This window comes from Alternaria postmessia, assembly GCF_024291825.1.
Source record: "Alternaria postmessia strain BMP 2775 chromosome Unknown scaffold_105, whole genome shotgun sequence".
Taxonomy (NCBI): domain Eukaryota; kingdom Fungi; phylum Ascomycota; class Dothideomycetes; order Pleosporales; family Pleosporaceae; genus Alternaria; species Alternaria postmessia.
This window is the reverse complement of record NW_026260178.1, coordinates 40191-59239: the sequence shown is the minus strand read 5'-3', so window position 1 is coordinate 59239 and position 19049 is coordinate 40191. Positions and strand designations below refer to the sequence as shown.

At 52.6% G+C, this 19049-nt stretch overlaps 4 protein-coding genes across 4 annotated transcripts; 3 read left to right on the top strand and 1 right to left on the bottom strand.

The window, feature by feature from the left end:
* Positions 1–498: 498 nt before the first annotated feature.
* J4E82_009927 (uncharacterized protein) lies at positions 499–1979 on the top strand (the record flags this gene model as incomplete). Its single annotated transcript, XM_051736147.1, has 3 exons — positions 499–1079; positions 1134–1514; positions 1562–1979. The coding sequence occupies 3 exons, from the start codon at positions 499–501 to the stop codon at positions 1977–1979; spliced, it is 1380 nt and encodes a 459-aa protein (XP_051584100.1).
* Positions 1980–6667: 4688 nt separating this feature from the next.
* On the top strand, positions 6668–9435 carry J4E82_009926 (uncharacterized protein; the record flags this gene model as incomplete). Its single annotated transcript, XM_051736146.1, has 2 exons — positions 6668–7950; positions 8073–9435. The coding sequence occupies 2 exons, from the start codon at positions 6668–6670 to the stop codon at positions 9433–9435; spliced, it is 2646 nt and encodes an 881-aa protein (XP_051584099.1).
* An 850-nt stretch (positions 9436–10285) lies between these two features.
* On the bottom strand, positions 10286–12300 carry J4E82_009925 (uncharacterized protein; the record flags this gene model as incomplete). Its single annotated transcript, XM_051736145.1, has 2 exons — positions 10286–12203; positions 12257–12300. The coding sequence occupies 2 exons, from the start codon at positions 12298–12300 to the stop codon at positions 10286–10288; spliced, it is 1962 nt and encodes a 653-aa protein (XP_051584098.1).
* Positions 12301–12649: 349 nt separating this feature from the next.
* On the top strand, positions 12650–18835 carry J4E82_009924 (uncharacterized protein; the record flags this gene model as incomplete). The annotated part of the gene is made up of 2 exons (XM_051736144.1): positions 12650–14467; positions 14516–18835. The coding sequence occupies 2 exons, from the start codon at positions 12650–12652 to the stop codon at positions 18833–18835; spliced, it is 6138 nt and encodes a 2045-aa protein (XP_051584097.1).
* Between the last annotated feature and the right edge of the window lie 214 nt (positions 18836–19049).

Below are 19049 nucleotides of genomic sequence, written 5' to 3'. Positions count from 1 at the left end.
CTTGATGGTTGTCAGGGACAGACTTTCGGATTAGTGGTGGGGTCATGGCGAAGAAGTTACTGGCAGAACACGAGGCATGCCTACAATCCTCAAATCTAGAGAGAGTCGCGCAATTCTTCCTGGTGCGTGGGTACCCCCGGCCCAGGCCTGCCAGGCACCCATTGCGGGTGCACGTCCTGTGGCTAGTCAACGGTCGGAGGGCTAGGATTGTTCACGACTAGGATCAGCATCCTTCGAGTCCACAGCCGCAAAGCCGGCTCTGTCGCTGTTGGGTCATGAAGCTCAGATGCTCTGTTACTGTGCATCCAGTATCCCCCATGTAGGGCGCAGACCACATGGGCACCGTCAAACGTCAAGGTTAGATTCGTGATTCTGCCTCGCATTCAACTTGCCATAAGGCTGGTATAATCCCACCTGACGGGCCGTGTCCAGAAACACAAACGTACGTCTACCCCACTGGTACTCTCCGCATCAGATGTTGCCTTTCCGTTGTTGAACATGACCCATCGGTCTTCCAAAACCCATCAACCCAAGACGACGACCATCTCACGAAGACTTAGGGACCGTGCCGACCAGAACTTATCTGTTCAGCCACCAGAAATTCCACAAATAAGAGGAGCTCGCTCCCACCGTGCCGCAGACTTGCCAACGCCCCGCCACAATTCCATTGATTATCAGACGCCCGGGTCGCACCCACTTCCAATAGCCTGGAATACTTCACACGTTCTCGAAGACATCCCACCTAACAACACCTTCCATTTATTGGAATCTGACCACGACCCGTCTCCCAATCCTTCTTTTGCGCAAGCATTAGATTTCTCGCATCACGAGTCCCTTCAAGGTTCCAACTCCGAACTCGAGTCAAGTGTCAACCTTCGAGCGGCGCACATTTCACACGACCAGCCCACACGAGCACCCGCTCTTGTCTCATCGCCAGTATCTTCCATTTCTGGTAGCAACGACCTCGAGCTACAGTTGTCGGCAGACCTCGAGCTACAGTTGTCGGCAGACCTCGAGCTACAGTTGTCGGCAGACCTCGAGCAGCCGAACAGATCGTCTCTAGAATTGCAAGATATGAGGTATTTTACCCCACTGACCATAACGTGAACGTCAACGTTTTCTGACACGAGCAGCACCTTGGGCTTCATGATGCCATCTTCGCAGTACGGTATGGGTCATTACGGCTCTCCACAGACCTCTTACTCATCAGGCTATCCACCGCTGCAATCTTACGCGGAGCCAAGGTCTTCAAACTCAAATCCATACAGCTCATCTTATGCTTCAAGTCCAGTGCACAACGAAAGTCAGCAAAGAAGACCTGATCAACACCCTATTTTGCCGCCATACCAGCCCCAGCACCCATCACTTCCACGGAGTCCGTACCAGCAGCAACAGTCTACCGATCTTTTGCGAGGCCATGCATCTCCTATGGCTCCTTCGGCACATTCTTACACGTATTCAGCGCCCCATAATAGCGTCCCGGCTCAGTCACTGGGTAGTAACACCTACTCATCGTAAGTTGATCAGGAATCTAGCGGAGATCGTCACTGATAAAAGGTAGTTCACAACCGTACCCAGCAACTACTTATGGTTCCAACGAGTATCACCCTCTACCAACGATGTACCCACCAACGACCACGACACCTGCCGTGTATCCTTCGTACGAGTCTTCGCAGAGTGCTCCACCACCCAGTGGCTCAGTACCTGCACTGTCTTCATCACCGAGCACGCAAGGTAATTCAGTAATGCCACGTGTTGTGAATTCCCGACCAAAGCCGCAGTGTTGGGAACACGGGTGCAATGGACGGCAGTTCTCTACGTTCAGTAACCTTCTGCGACATCAACGGGAGAAATCAGGAACTGCGTCGAAAAGTTCCTGCCCCAGATGTGGAGCTGAGTTCACACGTACTACTGCAAGGAATGGACATATGGCGCATGATAAATGCAAGCCAAGAAGAGCATCAGAAGCAAGCGGATAGATGAAGTCGCATCTCACTGTTTGATCTACCTAGAACTATCCGTGTCGCGAGGGGCAGAAGTAGAGTATCGCTCCGTCTGAGCGAACACGCCGAGTGCAAAATGGCACAGTATGGTCCTAGGCACCGAGCCCTGGCCCACGACGAAGATATGGACGCACCGAAGCGGAGGCACGCCGGTAGGCGACTGTACCAGCCGGGGGCCACCCAAGGGCCCAGAATCTTCGATTCAGTCGCTACAGGGCGCGTATGGACTGCGCGAAAACCATACTTACAAGTCGCTGCACACATGTTGTGCTTTTGCACTTTTCAGTCTACACCAAGACATTTTGGTACGGTGCGTGCGCCACGGCCGTTCACTAAAGCATTCGGCCACCGGAAGTTCCTTTCAGCATTTTGATTATAACCAAGCGCTTATTTATTGTCATGATACATATGCATACATAGATTTCGGGTACACCTGTCTCAGAAGTAGGGAAAGCTACTGCAACAAGCGGTCTTTACATCCTGTTTCCCATCAATCTCAAGATCATCAACCGTCAAAAGATACTCGCACGTTCAACGAGCCATATCAATCTATTCGCCATGACCCGTCGTACAAGAAAGACTGAATTACGGAGGAGGGCGTCGGGCGTCAGCCCGTCGAGGGATTGCGGGAGGATTTGGAGGAGCGTGCAAAGCAGGAACATGGAGTTCCTGCTGCTTGGGGGTGCCCTGGTAGCTCTTCCCTGCGATGTATCCGACTACATGGTTCACACAGAATCATCGGTCAGTACCTTACTCCATATCAGGGTCCACAGACAAACAGAGAATCAGGCCGACGTTGTCCCGCACGGCATGGTTCGGCACTGCCGCGCGAAATCTTAATGCGAAAATTCATAGCTTAAGCTAAAGGGGGAATTTTACCGACCAACCTCCACGATTCAGCAAGAAACACCAGATCGCAAGGCAATTCCGATATTTTCTAGCACTGCAATCTTAATCTTGACTTGCAACAACTGATCTCATTGCAAGCCCCATATTCATGACAAGTCTCGTACCCGGGTTGCAATTCGCCATATCCTTCACGCCATGCGCACCAATTATCATGAGCCGGTTTCATATTGCATTAGCCGTAAACAGGCGAGCAAGGCTGCCGACAAGCTCGCACGGCTTTTTGCGAATTTGAGTAACGATCAAACTAGCGGGCCGTTGTCGCCACGACTTGGGGCGGGTAAGCCTTGTAAAGAGCACCCACCGCTGTGGAGAAAGACCAACCACGAACCGAAGATACCGAGAGGCGCCACTGGCGCGCAGCATTGTCTGACAGATTGTCCAGTTTAAGGTCAACAACCGTGGTCCGGGCTGCTGTACTCAGGTGAACCATGTCACCGGTATAGCGGCGGCTACGGTAGCAGTGTTGATTCGCTGCTCTCTTGCACCTTGACATCACCGGGCAGCGGAACAATAAACCGCCATGTGTGTGGTCCCTTGTCTCGGAAACCGACAGCCGCATGTTGGCGTGACTTTCAACACCGAGATGCAGAAGTACATATGCATATGTGGGATGCTCCGGTGACGTGGATATTTCCGGTCTTGATATGCAATGTGCAATCAAACACACGTTCGGTGGCTTACTGGTTGCGGCAGGCAGCTCTAGTCGACGTGCATTAAAGTGCGTGATTGAAGCTTCGGCATGCATGTTGCCAAGACAGTCACTGCAGCTCAGAAACGCGACTAACGCCATATTACTGATCAAGAAAATAGGTATGAATATCATTATTCATGTTCCGCCCTGGTCTTGCTCCGCAAGACCCGCACTGACACGCATATTGCGATACGCACCCGACTCTAGGACGGACATGTAACCAAAATCCGGTTCATCGCAGTCGCTTAATCGTGTGCTGTGCAGGCGCGGCAGGTTTAGCGTATGCTCGGAACCATACCACTGGAACTACCCCTAGGTAATTGGCTCCTGACCGCTTCGCGCAAAAGATTGTGCCTAAGCACGGGATTTCGGTCGATTTCAAGCACCGGGCAGTAATGACGCGAAAGGGTCTTCGATGTTCCAACCTGTTTCGCCCCCACAGCAGAGTGCGAACCTGACATGCTTTGCTGACCAGTGGATCGAGTCGAGCTGGGAGAATCGCAAGGATTATCCGGCGGGGCGCGGCTGCGCGGGAAGGATGACAGTCACTTGATCCCTCAGTAGACTTAACAAGGATGGGACATGGGGAGCACTGAGTTCTTGACGTTCGGTAGCACGTGAAAAGCATTGCGTTCGGCTCCGATCTCAGCTTCCTACAAGCGAGTAGCTGACGAAGTAACGCAGTGGCGGATCCGGAACTCAGGAACCGGAATGAACTCGAAGTAAGGCCGCGGCGTGTACCACTTCACTCCACCATCTGTGGTACCCAGGGTGGGCACGATCGAGTTATCGGTCCGCTCACCAATTTGCATACGGAGTTTCAATGATGCAAAACTGCCTTCAGGGCTTTAATGGCCGGAGTGCTTGCCGACCTAGGATATCATTGCCGGTGGCACAGCAAACAGGCGCAATCCCCCCTTGCCCACTTTGCCTATCTCAAAATACTTGAATCGTATGTTTTCCTCAGGCGACCGTAAACCCGCCCCACACCACAGCAAAACCACCTTCTAGATCGCCTACATGAATCGAGAAAAAGTCCAGCAGAATAGAGCCAAGAAATGATAGACATCTCGCTAAGTACACATCATGCGATCTTGACGAAATTGTGGTAATGTGTGCATACAGAGATCTTCCGCAGAGTCTACGCATGCTCTGAGTGCTTCAGCGATGTGGTCGAGACGCGCAAGAAAATCGGCAACGTCTCCAAATCCGAGATGGGTCCGCGTGTCTAGAGCACCGCGCCGCAAGTGACAGATACTAGTGTGGCTGCCCAGTACAAGCAATCTGTCATCGGTCGACTGTGATAAGACATAGCACACACAGAAAGAAGGGTTGCGAGAATACAACTCACGACGATACTCTAACACCAACAGCAAACTTCCTGGTCGTGAGCTGTTGCGGGAATTACAACCGGGTTTTCGAAGTATGTAGTTGCGCATACGCAAGGCTGCATGGCCAAGGTTGCACAAGGACTCCAGGGCCATGGAAGCCTCATAGCGCTCGCGTGTTGCTGACGCCCGCCCGCTACTGCGGGATACGTCTGCAGTGTCACCAGTCACCTTCGAGAAAGCCGGTTAAAGGCAGCGCCGCCTCCCAGACGGGATGACGCTCCAAATGAGGCGGCGGCATACGCGTGGACATAGATTAATCGCACATGGCGGCCAATAGCCGCTGCAGGGGGGAGAGGATTAAGCCATTCTATAGTGGTGAGCTCCAAGCCCGTAAGACGGGCATAACATGATTCCGCATACACATAGGGTATGCTTGACGTAGCTTTTCAGCCTCAACCGCCGTAGAGGGTCCAAGTCGTCCGGACGTCAATACCCGGCACGCTTCTGCGACGTAGGGTATGTATCGATGTGTCTCATGCGCTCACGGGCACGAGTTGGAGTGAGCATCTGGCTGTCTGAGTAGCTACACAGGCGTGCACAGTCATGCAACGCCCTTCTGAGGCCAACATGTGGCGCACGTGTTGGTCGCGGCCAAGGATGCCGTTAGGCAGCCCTACTGACTGTTGGGCGACTTTCCATGACTGCACCTCACTGTCGCTCTCAGGCTATGGATGCCTAAAGGACGCGCTCAGCTCGATCACGATCATGATTGTCATGCCCGATCTTCTTACGAGACTAGGGCGTATATTGAGAGTCAGACATAGTGTCAAGCATCTAGCAATTGGGGGAGACGAACGGGTAGGTACGATGTTCGAATGACCAGATACGCAGCAGCGACACGTTCCAATACTGTCTGTGGTCTGCGAGTCAGAGGATGTTACCAGTATGCTCTGCATCACAATTGCTCTGTACTACGTTTCCTGTCCCCTCCTGCATCTGCTGCACTACTCCTTCAGTGTGGTAGAACATGAACAGTATAGCAAGAGACGGTTTCGCTGTCCTTGACGTTATACCATGTGTCGGACACAATTCACCAGCAAACGCATCAACATGCACCAGACAAGCATGATGAAGTAGAAGGACACTGATTGCGAATCAATGCAACCTCTGTAGCGACATAGTTTGACCGAGTCCAAGCTAAAAGGGCGACAAAAGGGCGTTAAGCCTTGTGGTGATCCATGTGAGGCTGAGAGCGATGGATGATGGCCCGCCCCGCACGACGGTGACTCCCCGCAGTAGGTAGCATGAGCAAGCTAGGACCAACGACTAACCTTGGACATGGCGACCTCGATACTCCCAGCAACCGTCAACCATCTCATGCCATTGCACCTTTACCATCATCAACAGCGTCGTCATCTTTAACTTGTCCACTCTAATGTCTCTCTCTAATCTGTGAACGCCAGCGTGGCACCTTCACGCAACTCGCCGACGAGTTGTTTCTAGTCGCTGCTTGACGAAGTCCCACTCAACGTTTGTGCTCTACACCCGTCACCATGCTTCCATTATTATCGCAATTATTCCGGACGCACCTCTTACACACCAACTCACGATCATTATCACGCTTACGCACTAATCCAGCGCAACAACGCGCAACGTGACAAGTCTGGTACTTTGCCCATCACCCTGTTCGATAAGGAATACAACCACAAAGGGGCCCGTCCATATTACGCGATATGGCTTCTATATTCACCTTCGATCCTGACCCTCCGCGGGTCTCATCGCCATGGGAAACTACTTCCGCCGGCGACGTCGCGCAAACGCCCATCCCATCCACGAATTCTCGACGACTTCCTTCGCCGCTAGGTAGTACCGGGGGCGAAGTGGGATTAGACACAACAAAGCCCACTGCTGCTATAGACTATACAGCTATCACGAGGCTGGAGGCTGAGCCACAGGACGGGCCTACTGAGTACAAGCTGCATCTGCTGCTCAGGCGGCGGCGGTCTTTTACCCGCACGAGCACTGGACGCCATATATCCGGGTCCATGCGTCGACCTGACATACCCATTCCTGTAGTGGGTCGCAGCGCATCTGAGTCAGGCCTTCTTTCGAACACCCCTCCTCCGTTGGCCGCGACACAGTCAAAACAGCATCGTCTCGAGCAGTTGACCACTCAACTGCTGTGGCGACTACAACAATCATGCCCGAACCACATGTCCTCGTCTATGGCACCCGTCGTTCCTCATTTTCCCGAGGATGCACGGTTGTCAGCCCCCGAGATGCCACAACGGCTTCTACCTGGACTGGAGGAGAGCAGTGGTGCGCTTTACGAAATTGGAGTTGCTGACGACGGAACCATCGTCGGTCTAGCAGAAGATGAGATGGAAGAGAGCTTGAACAACTTGCGCGCTATGGCTGCAAGCCTAGGCTGTGGTGTTGAAGTTATGCGCAGAGTTCCTGTTGGTGATTGCGAGTGGGTCGAGGATTCTGGCACACCGCAACAAAGGGTGATAAGATCGCAACTACTAGTTGCTGAAGCATTAGTACGCCCAGAACAGCACTTGATCAATAAGTCGGAAAAAACGCAGCAAGATGCAAACAACGATGCGCTCAGAACCAGTGCTAGCGACATGGCACTGGGCAAGGAGCCCCAAAGGGTCACTGAGCAGATGCGCGTATCAGTGACTGGTGCCACTATGTCTGGTAAATCTACCCTACTCGGAACTTTATCTACTGCTACGCTGGACAATGGCCGAGGAAAGAGTCGCTTAAGTCTACTGAAACACAGGCACGAGATTGCATCGGGGATGACCAGTTCTGTCACCCAAGAGTTGATAGGATATCGCGACGAAGGAGATCATTCACAAGTGACCAGCTATGGCTCAGGGGATATTGATTCGTGGATCGACATTCATGCGGCGGTGGAGTCAGCGGAGAACGGCCGGTTGGTGTTTCTTTCTGACTCAGCTGGACACCCTCGGTTCAGGCGTACTACGGTCCGTGGAATTGTTGGCTGGTAAGTCATCACCACATATCACAGCTCCTTATCCCCTTGTATCTCTTTAATTTGGGAGGGTTTCACTCTTAGCTGCCGCTTCTCTGAAAACGTATGATGGAGTATCCTGATCCGTTCACTAGGCAACCACATTGGACACTTTTGTGTGTTCCAGCTGACAATACCGACGAGTCGTCGGGTAAGCTTGGAGCTTCACCTTCTTCTGAAGAGTTGCTTGGGCCAGCAGCAGCGGATTTGGATCTTTCGCACGCACATCTACAACTCTGCCTCGCCTTGCAATTGCCGCTTGTGATTGTCATCACCAAGTACGACTTAGCTACCAAGAACGGTTTGAAAAGCACCTTGCAAAAATTGCTCTCGGCGTTGAAGGAACACAAGCGGAGGCCTTTGCTCATCACTGACCCGTCGACATCTGTCTTGGAAGCCGATCTACACACCATCGAGGCAGCCGATCTTGGGGAAACTGAGAAGACTCTAGACTTGCTTGTAGACTCGCCACTCGCAGCAGTGCCAGTGATACTAACTAGCGCAGTCAAGGGAACTGGGATACAGAAATTGCATGCGTTTCTCCGGAGACTACCGATGCCCACGCAAGTAACCCCACCGGCAAGTACGCCCATATCCCCACTCTTCTATATTGAAGATGTTTATGGCGTCCGCCCAGATGGGATCGGTGATAGCTCCGCGATCATTGGAGGCTACCTCCGGTATGGATATTTGGCCGTTGGTGATGAGCTGCTGCTAGGACCATACCCTGTTGATGTCAGCTCGGACGATAGCGACAGCGGTAGTTCAAGACCAAGTCGCAAGCCTGCTATGCCACAGTCAAGATCGTTTCCCGGCGCACTCAGCGCGAAGCCAAAAAATGCTTCACTGCGCAACCGACACAGCGAGTGGCAACGTGTCCGCGTTACGTCTTTGCGCAATTTACGTCTACCCGTACGGAAGTTGCATGCCGGACAGGTTGGTACTATGGGTGTCGTACCTGTGAGTACGCCAAATGTCAACTCGTCTATCAATAGGGTACGCAAAGGCATGGTATTGGTAGCTCGCGAGCCCAAGGCGCACAAGATCATTAAAGTACGTTTCGAGGAGAAGCAAGCAGAGGGTGTCAAAGATCTCAGCGTCGGAAGTGCAGTTGTGGTCTACGTCGCCAGCGTCAGAGCTTCATCTAAGGTCTTGTCCGTCGCTACTGAACGGATGGAACTTAATCATTCGATGAACAAGACTCATAATGGCGCGGATGAGGACGACACTTTTGGATTCGGCTTCGATGATGAAGTAAGGGAGCCTACAACGGGAACTGTACCACCTGCCGTCGTAGTGACGTTTCAGTTCATCGCCTCGCGCGAATTCGTGGAGGTGGGTGCCAAGGTGTTGGTCATGCCTGGTGGTGGGCCTGGGCTTTATGGGGGTAATGAGAGGGGAGCAAAGGGCATGGCTGGTCTCGAAGGATTTGTTGGGAGAGTGCTGGGAGATGTTTAGTGTGCTGTCATCGCGATACATAGAAGGTATGCCGTCATGGACATCTTTTGATGAGCAAAGACATGTGGAGTATTAGAACGTTGGGAGTTTAGCATTGGCGTTCGATGAGGGCATAGAAGGAGTAATCACAGTAATGTTTGATCGTCTTGAACATTGTTGGCATCGTGTGCGAACGGAGAAAATCCAGCGCAGTGCTTAACCAAGAATGCCTCACTGTGCACATATCTCAAATGTCGCACATCCCCATACCACGCAGGCACGAATGCCGTATCGCATCCACAAAAGACACGTACGTCATGCACCCAAGCGTCTCCTTGCCACAAACGCATACCGTCCTCACCTGACGTCCTTGGACCGGCTAGGTAACGAGCAGCTTAGAGTAACAAGGTGGGAAATGTGCACGCGCCGTCCCCAGCTATCCAGACAGAAAACTATACATTATGGGAACCGTTCGCACGAGGGCTACTAGGGGTAACAGTTTTCGTCGGCGACTGTGGGTAGGCAGTGTTTGATATATCGCTAGGCTATACTGAGCAGCAGGAATGGGTCTGGTCGCTGAGCTCCACCTTAGGCCGCGAAAATTCGTAATACCCATTTCCTCTGGGTAGAAGGAAAGAGCATGACGGGGAAAAGAGAAGACAGGGACAAGGAAAGGAAACGGAGGGAGACGAGCGGGGAACTTATGATAGGGTTGAGAACTGCTTTCCGCGTCTTTAGCGGCCGATGAAGATGAGGATGGTAATCCAGGGATATCGTATACAAATGCTGGCTTTCCAAAATTCCTTACCAGAGCGTCTTTTTCAGAGGATGTAAGAATCTTATCGCTGACATGTCGCTTTTTCATTTGCAATCAAGCTGCGGAGGAAGCGAAAAGGACCTTGCGAGGTCCGCCCATGGTCAAGCTCTTGGGGACGGTTCCGCTAGTTCCGCTGCCCTCCATACTCTCGAGCATCCTGTCCATGCCGCCGAGATCAAGCTCGCCATGGGTAAGAAGAGCCTGGTCTGTTCTGTTCGATGCGTCATCCTCGACCTGCTCGCGTGCAAATATGGCGCTCAAATCGCGCCCAAGAGGCTGGCTAGTACTCGCGGTGATGATGAGACGGTGCTCGGCTGATACAAGAGTGTCCCTGGCGATAGCCATACGTGATGCTTGAGGTGTCGTGTCGAACTGTGAGACTGATGTGATGGCTTCCCCACAGAGTGCAATATCCTGGACTTGGAGACCAGGACCTGGTAAGGAAGCACCGCTGCTGGCAGAAGCAGTACGACTCCAGAACTTGATCAGATCGGCTATCCTGTAGATCTCAGATCCATACCAGATCAGGACCGAGTCTTCTGACGTTCCGTTAGTCGACGTGATACTCGCAACAGAGATGCCGCCTCTAGTTGCTGCTGTCAGGCTTGGTGCGCTGCCCTGGAAGAGTGTCTCCTCTTTCCGCTTACGCGTATTCGGCGTCATTGGAGCTAACGAATTGCGGCTTCCACGCTTCGGGCTTGATGCGCCGCCAGAACTTGCCTCTTTCTCCGCTGTACCAACATATCCTCGAAGAGAGAAAGCCGATGGATCTGCTGGGGGGCTTGGACCAGACCGATCAACATCCCAGACGCCCCATTCGCCGTCCACGAGTAAGGCAATTATATGACGGCCACTGGAGGCCCAAGCCGCATCAATGATGGCTTTGCGCGACGCAAGAACAGCAGGGGTAAGCGCAATGTTCTTGACGCCCTCGAAAGATGACCTGAATGTTCCCACAAATGCGCCAGGCTCATTACGACGGCCGCCTGATCGTTGGCTACGAGTGGGTAACGCAAAAGGATCGTAGATGCGCGCAGTTCCCTTCGAGTCTGCGATGAGTAGTTGGGAATGGCGACGATTTGGATACTGAGCAGTGTTGAAGGCAATGCGAGAGGCAGGCTTGTTCAGAGTGAGCGTCTTGTAAGGCACGACCGGATGCGAGACCTTCGGTGACGTCTCAGATAGCTCAAAGCGAAAGAGTTTGACCAGGCCTCCCAGCTCAGCGGAGTGCGAGGCTACGAGTAAGTCGAAGCCTTGACCGGCACGCGGTTGGTGTTTGTGCTCAGAAGTCGTTGTGTCTTCTTCCTCCTCATCCACGTCCATGCCGTCTTCTGCCTCGTCTATAGAGTCTGCCTCTCCTCTTGCAGTCCAAGTCATAGTGACACCCCTCGGGATGCTTTGATGGCCATGAAGCTTGACAACGTCTTCGCCGAACTGTGACTTCGCGGTGTATGGCTTGTCTTTTGCGACGTGTGGAGGAGGGCTCAGAGGCAATGTAATGACGCGCACTGTAGAGTCGGCGCATGCGACGGTGAAGATGATGTGAGTGCTGAATATGCGAGGTGTTGTGTCTGCGGATCGGAGGGTAGAGGCGGTCGGTATTTGGGGTACGGCGATGTGTAGCACTTGGGTGCTGAGAGACAGAGAAAGTTGCTGGACGACTGAGGCGTACGGCTGGTCTGGATCAAGCTCTTCCTCTTCATGCTCAAATTCGGCCTTGGGTGGCGGCTCTGAAACAGCTTTGGTAGGCTCGTCGTCGGAGTCGATGATCATAATGGCATCGTTGCTTGTTCCGTTGACCTTTGGTGGCTTCGCTGGCTGCTGGGGAAGGGGCGAGGACTTTTTCAATGGGCGTCCTCCTCTCCAGAGGATGCCAATACCTGTCTCGTGGCCGTATAGTACGATGGTCGAGCCATTGGGGGCTTTGACGGGGTATACCGTAGAGGCATGTACGCGGTGCGGAAGCTCGTACCTGCAGGACATCACGTCAGCAGCCGTGTAGGCAGTGGGAAGAGGAAAGCGCACCTTAACTGGGTAAGTTTTCCCTTTGCCGCGACGATTGGCTCCATGTTTGCAGCTTGACGGTGGTGGTGGTGGGCGGCTTAGCTACCGCCTAGGTAACACGCAAGGCGCGACTGAGGCTGCGTCTGCTCTGAGCGCAAACACGTCGAGACGTTTCTAGGATGCTGCGATGACTATTCAGATCGTCTTGGGGGTTGCAGATGGTGCGCGACTTGATGTGTGAGGGTGAAGGAAGCTCCGAGGTGCTGCGGAGTCTGTCAACATTTCTCTGGGGAAGTCGCGCTCGACCACAGCGCGTCACGTCGGATTGCGCGCCCCGCGCAAACAAACCGCCCACATCCCCCCAACGCCCACACGATACCCAAACCTCCCTCATGTGGCGGAACGAGCGTCCGCATGGCCTCTCTTCGCTCAATCGGGGTCCACAAGCCCTCCGCCCTGCAGTACCTGGTCCAAGAGTCCATCCTGACCGAGGATAGCACTGACGGCGACTATGTCTGGGACACGTACTCGGACGACAACGACCCCCAGGGCCCTACCGACGAGCTCGTCACCACTGAATACCACGTGGTCTGGTCCCGAGGTGGTGTCATACGCAAGGTCTTCAACTTCGAGGTGGAGAAAGAGAAGGTCAAGCAGGCGCTGTTGACATGGTTCCTGGTAGACGAGCCCTCACATGGCACGAATGAGGCCTCCGACAGCTCGACAGAATACAACACAGCCGACCCTTCAAAGACTTTCCTGACCCAAGGTACACAGCCTGCTGCACATCCCACCGTGCCAGCCAACAATAAACCACCCACAACAGAGCTTCTGTCGCGTGCGCTCGTCGTCTTCTTGAAGTCGCAAGCACATGTCTTCTTTCTTTCGGGCACCACGCACATCGTGAACCTCCCATTCGAAGTAGACAAGGCTTTTCCTGCAGCACGCGGTGTTGTTGTGCAAAGGAAGCTTGCTCCCCTTCATCCTGTGCCCACGAGTCCACTGTTACCGTCAGCTCCACCAAACTCCTTCCTCACAACCAACCAGTCCTTTCTCTCACAGCAGTTCTCCTTCTCTCAAAGCTTCTCTAAACCCCACCGCCGGCATGGTTCTTCTATTGGCGCATCGCGGCACGGAAAGTCTCGTCTGTCTGGTGCGACCACGTTCCTAGATGACTTGATCACCCCCTTGAACCCAGAATCGATACCCAGGTTGTATTCCTTTACAGACCCGCTGTCCGAGTTGGGACTAGTGGTCAATGTCGTCGCGGGTGGTGATCGCAGCAGCCTGTTGACTAGCCACGGCTCCAGCCATCGGAAACTGGAAGCCATCGACAAAGCTGAGGAGATTATCTACGTCTCACCGCGTAATGAGCTCCTATTCGATCGCAGTGGAAATGATAAGCCCCTTCTGCTAGTAGTCACAGCGAATCACGAGACGAATGTATTTACCATCTGGTCTGCGGCTTACCTAGAGCCAAAATCAATATCAACTTCTCGCAAGCAACACGTTTCCCTTCCAATAAGCAAGTCTCGACGTCGTAGCTCGTACGGCGGCACTGCGCCAGGAACCGGAGCAACTACGCCAGCAATTCGAGGAGCTGACAGATTGAGAGAAAGTTTTGGTGGAGCCCCACGCAGCAAGACCCAACCTCCATCCTTCAAGATTACTACCAAGGAGCGACTATCTGACCAGGCAGTGGACGATGCTCTTGCTTCACAGCTCAACCCCGACTCTGACATTACTCGTCAGCCAAAAGAGTCTAGACGAGTGAGCTCACTGCTCTCACGAGCTGAGCTCTCCACGAGCTTCGACAAAAGCGCCTTCCAAGACCTCGCAACATCTCGTAATAGTATTGGTGGCAGCTTCAACGCAAGTTTCAATGCAAGCCAGCGAAGCCGCCACTCACTAGGCCACGATCGCACAAGTTTCGGTGGCTTCTCGCAATCTCGGAACCGCGCTTCTACTCCTGGTAGCGTCACATCACGAATGAGTTTGGGTGCTGTGTCAATAGACGATACTCTAGATGATGCCATGGACGAGGATACCTTCGACACGATAGAGGACTATGATGAGCTTGACGACCTGTTTGCGCCGCCCGATGCCAAAGACGGACCACGGCCTGGAGACGGACTCCTTAAAGAGCTGATAATCAGTGTCATTGCGGAGATTCCCATTACACAGCACCTGAAGAGTGGTCTCTTTGCTTTGGGAGACCCTTCAAACACTCCGGTGAGTCCATATTCTTCAAGTGAAGTTCTGTCGTTGACATCTGAACAGGATTGGCATGAACCAAAGGTACTTACATTGAACGCACCTTTCAATTCGGCGACGCTCCACGAGAGGAAATTGTACTTGTATATATCACATCCATCGTTGCAACTTCCCCTCGAATGCGAGCTAGCGGTCACACGGAAACGACTCTCGCCGTCAGCATCAGCCACACAGTCTGGGTCGGCAAGTGCAGCTCCTCGTTATGCATGTGTCCCGAAGTTTGTTGGCTCGCGGCAGCTAGACAACACATTGGATCTTGTGAAAGTTCGTGACGGTCATATCGAACGCATAGTTCAACTCACATCAAGAAATCCTCAAGAGCCCTGCCTATCGTTGACTGCGGGATGGGGCAGCCACCTACCAGTAAAGTTTAGCTTGGGCCCTATGAAGTTATTCGACCCGTATGCCATCATACGATATGATCAGAGTAGAGTGACTGCGGGCTCAAGACGAACGATATCACTGAGCCAGCCGTTGCATAATTTGTCCCCATCGGGCGCGTCTGGGAAGCTAGATCTATCCGATGGCGAGCTGCGTCGTCACCGGATGGTGTTGCGCCTATCACCATCGAACAGCTACGTGGCCGAACTTTTCCAAGTACTATCAACGATACTGCCAAATTTTGCCGGCGATTTCCTATTGGAAGTATGGTGGAACATTCGCAAGTCTTTATCTGATGGGGGAGCTGAGCGGATCACTGCAGATTGGATGGCCTTTGTAGCGACCTTGCTCACTCTTGCAGTACCATTCATTGATGAAAAGAAAGGGAAGATCAACACTCGTGCGAAGTCGACCCAGCGAAGAAGTTCAGGGCGCCCTGCAAGCCAAGCAAAACCAGATGAACTCATTGACGACGAAGACTCAGCATGGCGACTCATGTGTAGTCGTCAGATTTCAACAACACATCCAAAGAGCTGGAGATCATCTCCTTGGACCTGGGCTTTGCACTCAAGTCCGAAATCGGCCACAATGAGCCCGCTAATGAAGCGCGACTCAAAGCAGCACCAGCTACCAACAATCGCACAGCAGATCGGCGTTAAAGACAATATGATATCCACCTGCCTCGAGCTTGCTCGTCAGTACCTCCAGTCCCCAATTGGCAAAGCTACCAATGACCACTGGAGGCGACTTTCCCCTTCTGAAAAGCAAGATCTTCGCATTTCATCTTTGTCTGAGATTGTGGTGTCACTGCATCTTTTCCGCGAAGAACGCAAGTTGGACACTTTATGCCAAGGATTCCATGGTAAGGAGCCTGGGAATCTCGCACCTGTGTTAGCACAGATCGGCCACTGGTTACGTTGGGAAGGGTGGGACTGGAGACAAGGTGGCTTTTTCGACCTTGATGGTGGCTCGGGCCAAGACTGGGCGTATGACGAAACCACGTTGACTGGCAAAGTACGATTGCATGCGCAGCCATGGGATGCGCCCCCTTCAATAATGGACTGGCTCGGCACTGTCACAGGATCCCAACATTATGCTCCGTTCCCTACACTAGCGATGCTCATACGGAAATCCAAAGCATCTCCGCACTCATCCATCAATATTGACGAAATCATGGCAGGGGTTACGCCCAGAACTGTGGCATTACACAGGTTCTTCCGAGATATTGACCCTGCCTCGAGCCCCAAGAAGATAGTAGAGCTAATCAAGGCTTGTCACATCAGTCCCGAGATGCTAGCGACACTGCCGGAAGCCGCGAAAGCACCACTCATGGAAGCGATTACAAGATGTCAGGCGAACCCACCTACCACATGGTCGAGTTCACTACTCAGACTTGTACAACGCGAAGACTTGGACATCAGCCTTACTCCTATCGCAGAAATCGCCCATGATGCACACTTGAATGCATCGGGTGGAGCGCTTCATGCAACTAGTACAACGAGGGATGTTCACACTATATGTCAAGGCGCTGATCGGATGGAAGCAATCCAATCGACATCCGAAGTTGACAGGCACTCTATCACGCGACTCATTTTCCGCGAAGATCGGCGGTTCATGGAAGCGTATACACTGCTAGAACCTTTACGACAGACTGTCGCGGAATACAAAGCTGATAGCAGACAAGACGACGCAGCGATGCTTGAGGGTCAGAAAGCGCTCATGCAATGGGTCATGATCCGCACGTTCTCCTTGCCGTTGGGTAGTTCAATGATAAAATTCAGCAGCAAGAAGCCTTTACTGACGGAGAAATACCCTCTATATGGCTTTTCCACATCATGCCTCATGAAGCCAATGGGCAATGTCGTTACAGCCGAACGACAGAACTACTCTGAGGAGAAGTATTTCTGGGCTTTCTTCAATGCCGGTGCTGCAGCTGGACTGAGCATATCGCGAGATGCTCAGGGTATCGATACTTCGTGGATAATGTACAACAAACCTGTGGAGCTGACGAACAAGCATGCAGGGCTTTTACTTGGCCTGGGCCTTAACGGCCATCTGAGGACAATCGCGAAATGGCTGTCGTTCAAATACCTTACTCCAAAGCACACCATGACTTCGGTAGGCTTGCTACTAGGCTTGGCCGCTTCATTCATGGGCACCATGGACACACTCGTGACAAGACTACTGTCGGTGCATGTCACAAGAATGTTACCGCAAGGTGCAGCCGAGTTGAACCTCTCTCCTTACACACAGACTACGGGTCTAATGGGTATTGGTCTGCTCTACTACAACACCCAGCACCGCCGTATGAGCGAGGTTATGCTCTCAGAAATCGAGTATGTCGAGATTCCAGATCCATCAGAGCCACCAGACAGCCTGCGAGATGAAGCCTACAGGCTCGCCGCGGGTTTTGCACTTGGTTTCATAAACCTAGGCAAGGGCAAAGACCTTCGAGGTCTCCATGATATGCGTATCGTTGAGCGTCTAATGGCCGTTGCTGTAGCGCCTAAGCCGGTCAACGTTGTCCACATTCTCGACCAAGCTACAGCCGGAGCGGTTATCGCGGTTGCCCTCATCTTCATGAAAACTCACGACCAAACCGTGGCGCGCAAGATTGATATTCCGGACACGCTGCCCCAGTTCGACTATGTTCGCCCAGACATATTTCTCCTCCGTACCCTCGCTAAGCACCTCATCATGTGGGACGACATCAAAGCCTCAGATTCTTGGATAATCAAGAACCTGCCGTACGATTACCGCGAAGCCTGGGATCTCAAAGGCATTACACGACTCCGTAGCGAACAAATGCCCTTTTACAACATCCTCGCGGGTCTGTTGTGGGCTGTGAGTCTCAAGCATGCTGGTACAGGGGATACCCAAGTCCGAGACTTCCTGATCAAGTATCTGGATCAACTGATACGTATCAATAAACTTACTGCCGTACGCTACGATTCCAAGCTATCCAAGAACACAGTACGCAACTGTCAAGATCTCATCGCACTAGCCGCCGCTACCGTCATGGCAGGAACAGGTGACCTCGACGTCTTCCGTCGTTTACGCGGTCTCCATGGACGTATCGGACCCGATATCCCATATGGCTCTCACCTTGCTGCTCACATGGCGTTCGGTACTCTGTTTATTGCAGGCGGTACACAAACCTTTAGTCGAAGCAACAAGGCTATTGCGAGTCTGATATGTGCTTTCTACCCCTTGTTCCCCTCTGATGTGCAAGACTCAAGGGCACATCTACAAGCTTTCCGTCATTTCTGGGTACTCGCTGCTGAGCCCAGGTGTCTAGTCGTGCGAGACGTAGACACCGGACGTGCGATATCTATGCCTATCACCGTTGTCTTCAAGAACACCCAAGAAGGCAACCAACAGATGGCGACAAGAACACTAGTAGCGCCCTGTCTTCTTCCCGAGATCCACCTGATCAGTCGCCTCGAGACGGCGGATCAAACATACTGGCCTACGATCCTAGACTTTGTGCACAACCCACTTCATCTCAAATCCTTTGAGCGCAACCAAACGCTAAATGTTCGGCGTCGCTCCGCTCACGATACTTACGCTACGTCTTTCAGCGCCACCCTTGTCGCACTCAACGACGCCCAGTCGTCGAAGACTACAAACCTTCTCTTCCACTGGATTTTCACACTCCCTGCACTATCGCAATTCATCTCTGCCAGCGACGCGGGACTCATATTGCCGCTCGATCAGTATAGTAAGAGTTGGCTTGATCCTGGAGCTACGGTTGTGGAGTCGAGGTTGGTCCTAGGTAGATTAGCGAAGAGCTGGAAGGTAGAAGAACTGAAGGAGTTGAAAGGCGTATTTGAATGGGCGGACGCAGCGAGTCGGCAGAATGGACAACTGAGGTGGTTGGGTAGAGAGGTTGTGGAGAGGATCAAAGCGGGGGTCATGGATAGAGGAAGGGGAATGGGTGGGTAGCCGATCTGTCAGGTACAGATTATAATTAGGGAAATACGAGACAAAGTAGGGGATCACATAGCAAGGGGTATAAACTAAATTTCCACATCATGGCAGGCGATCTGCAGTATCAAGCTCTATGGTCTAATGCCCCGGGTGCTCTTCAACACTCAGTCCAACTTCTAATCATCTAGCCATCATCTATACATCCTTCAGTACGTGCAAGCTTTGGAAA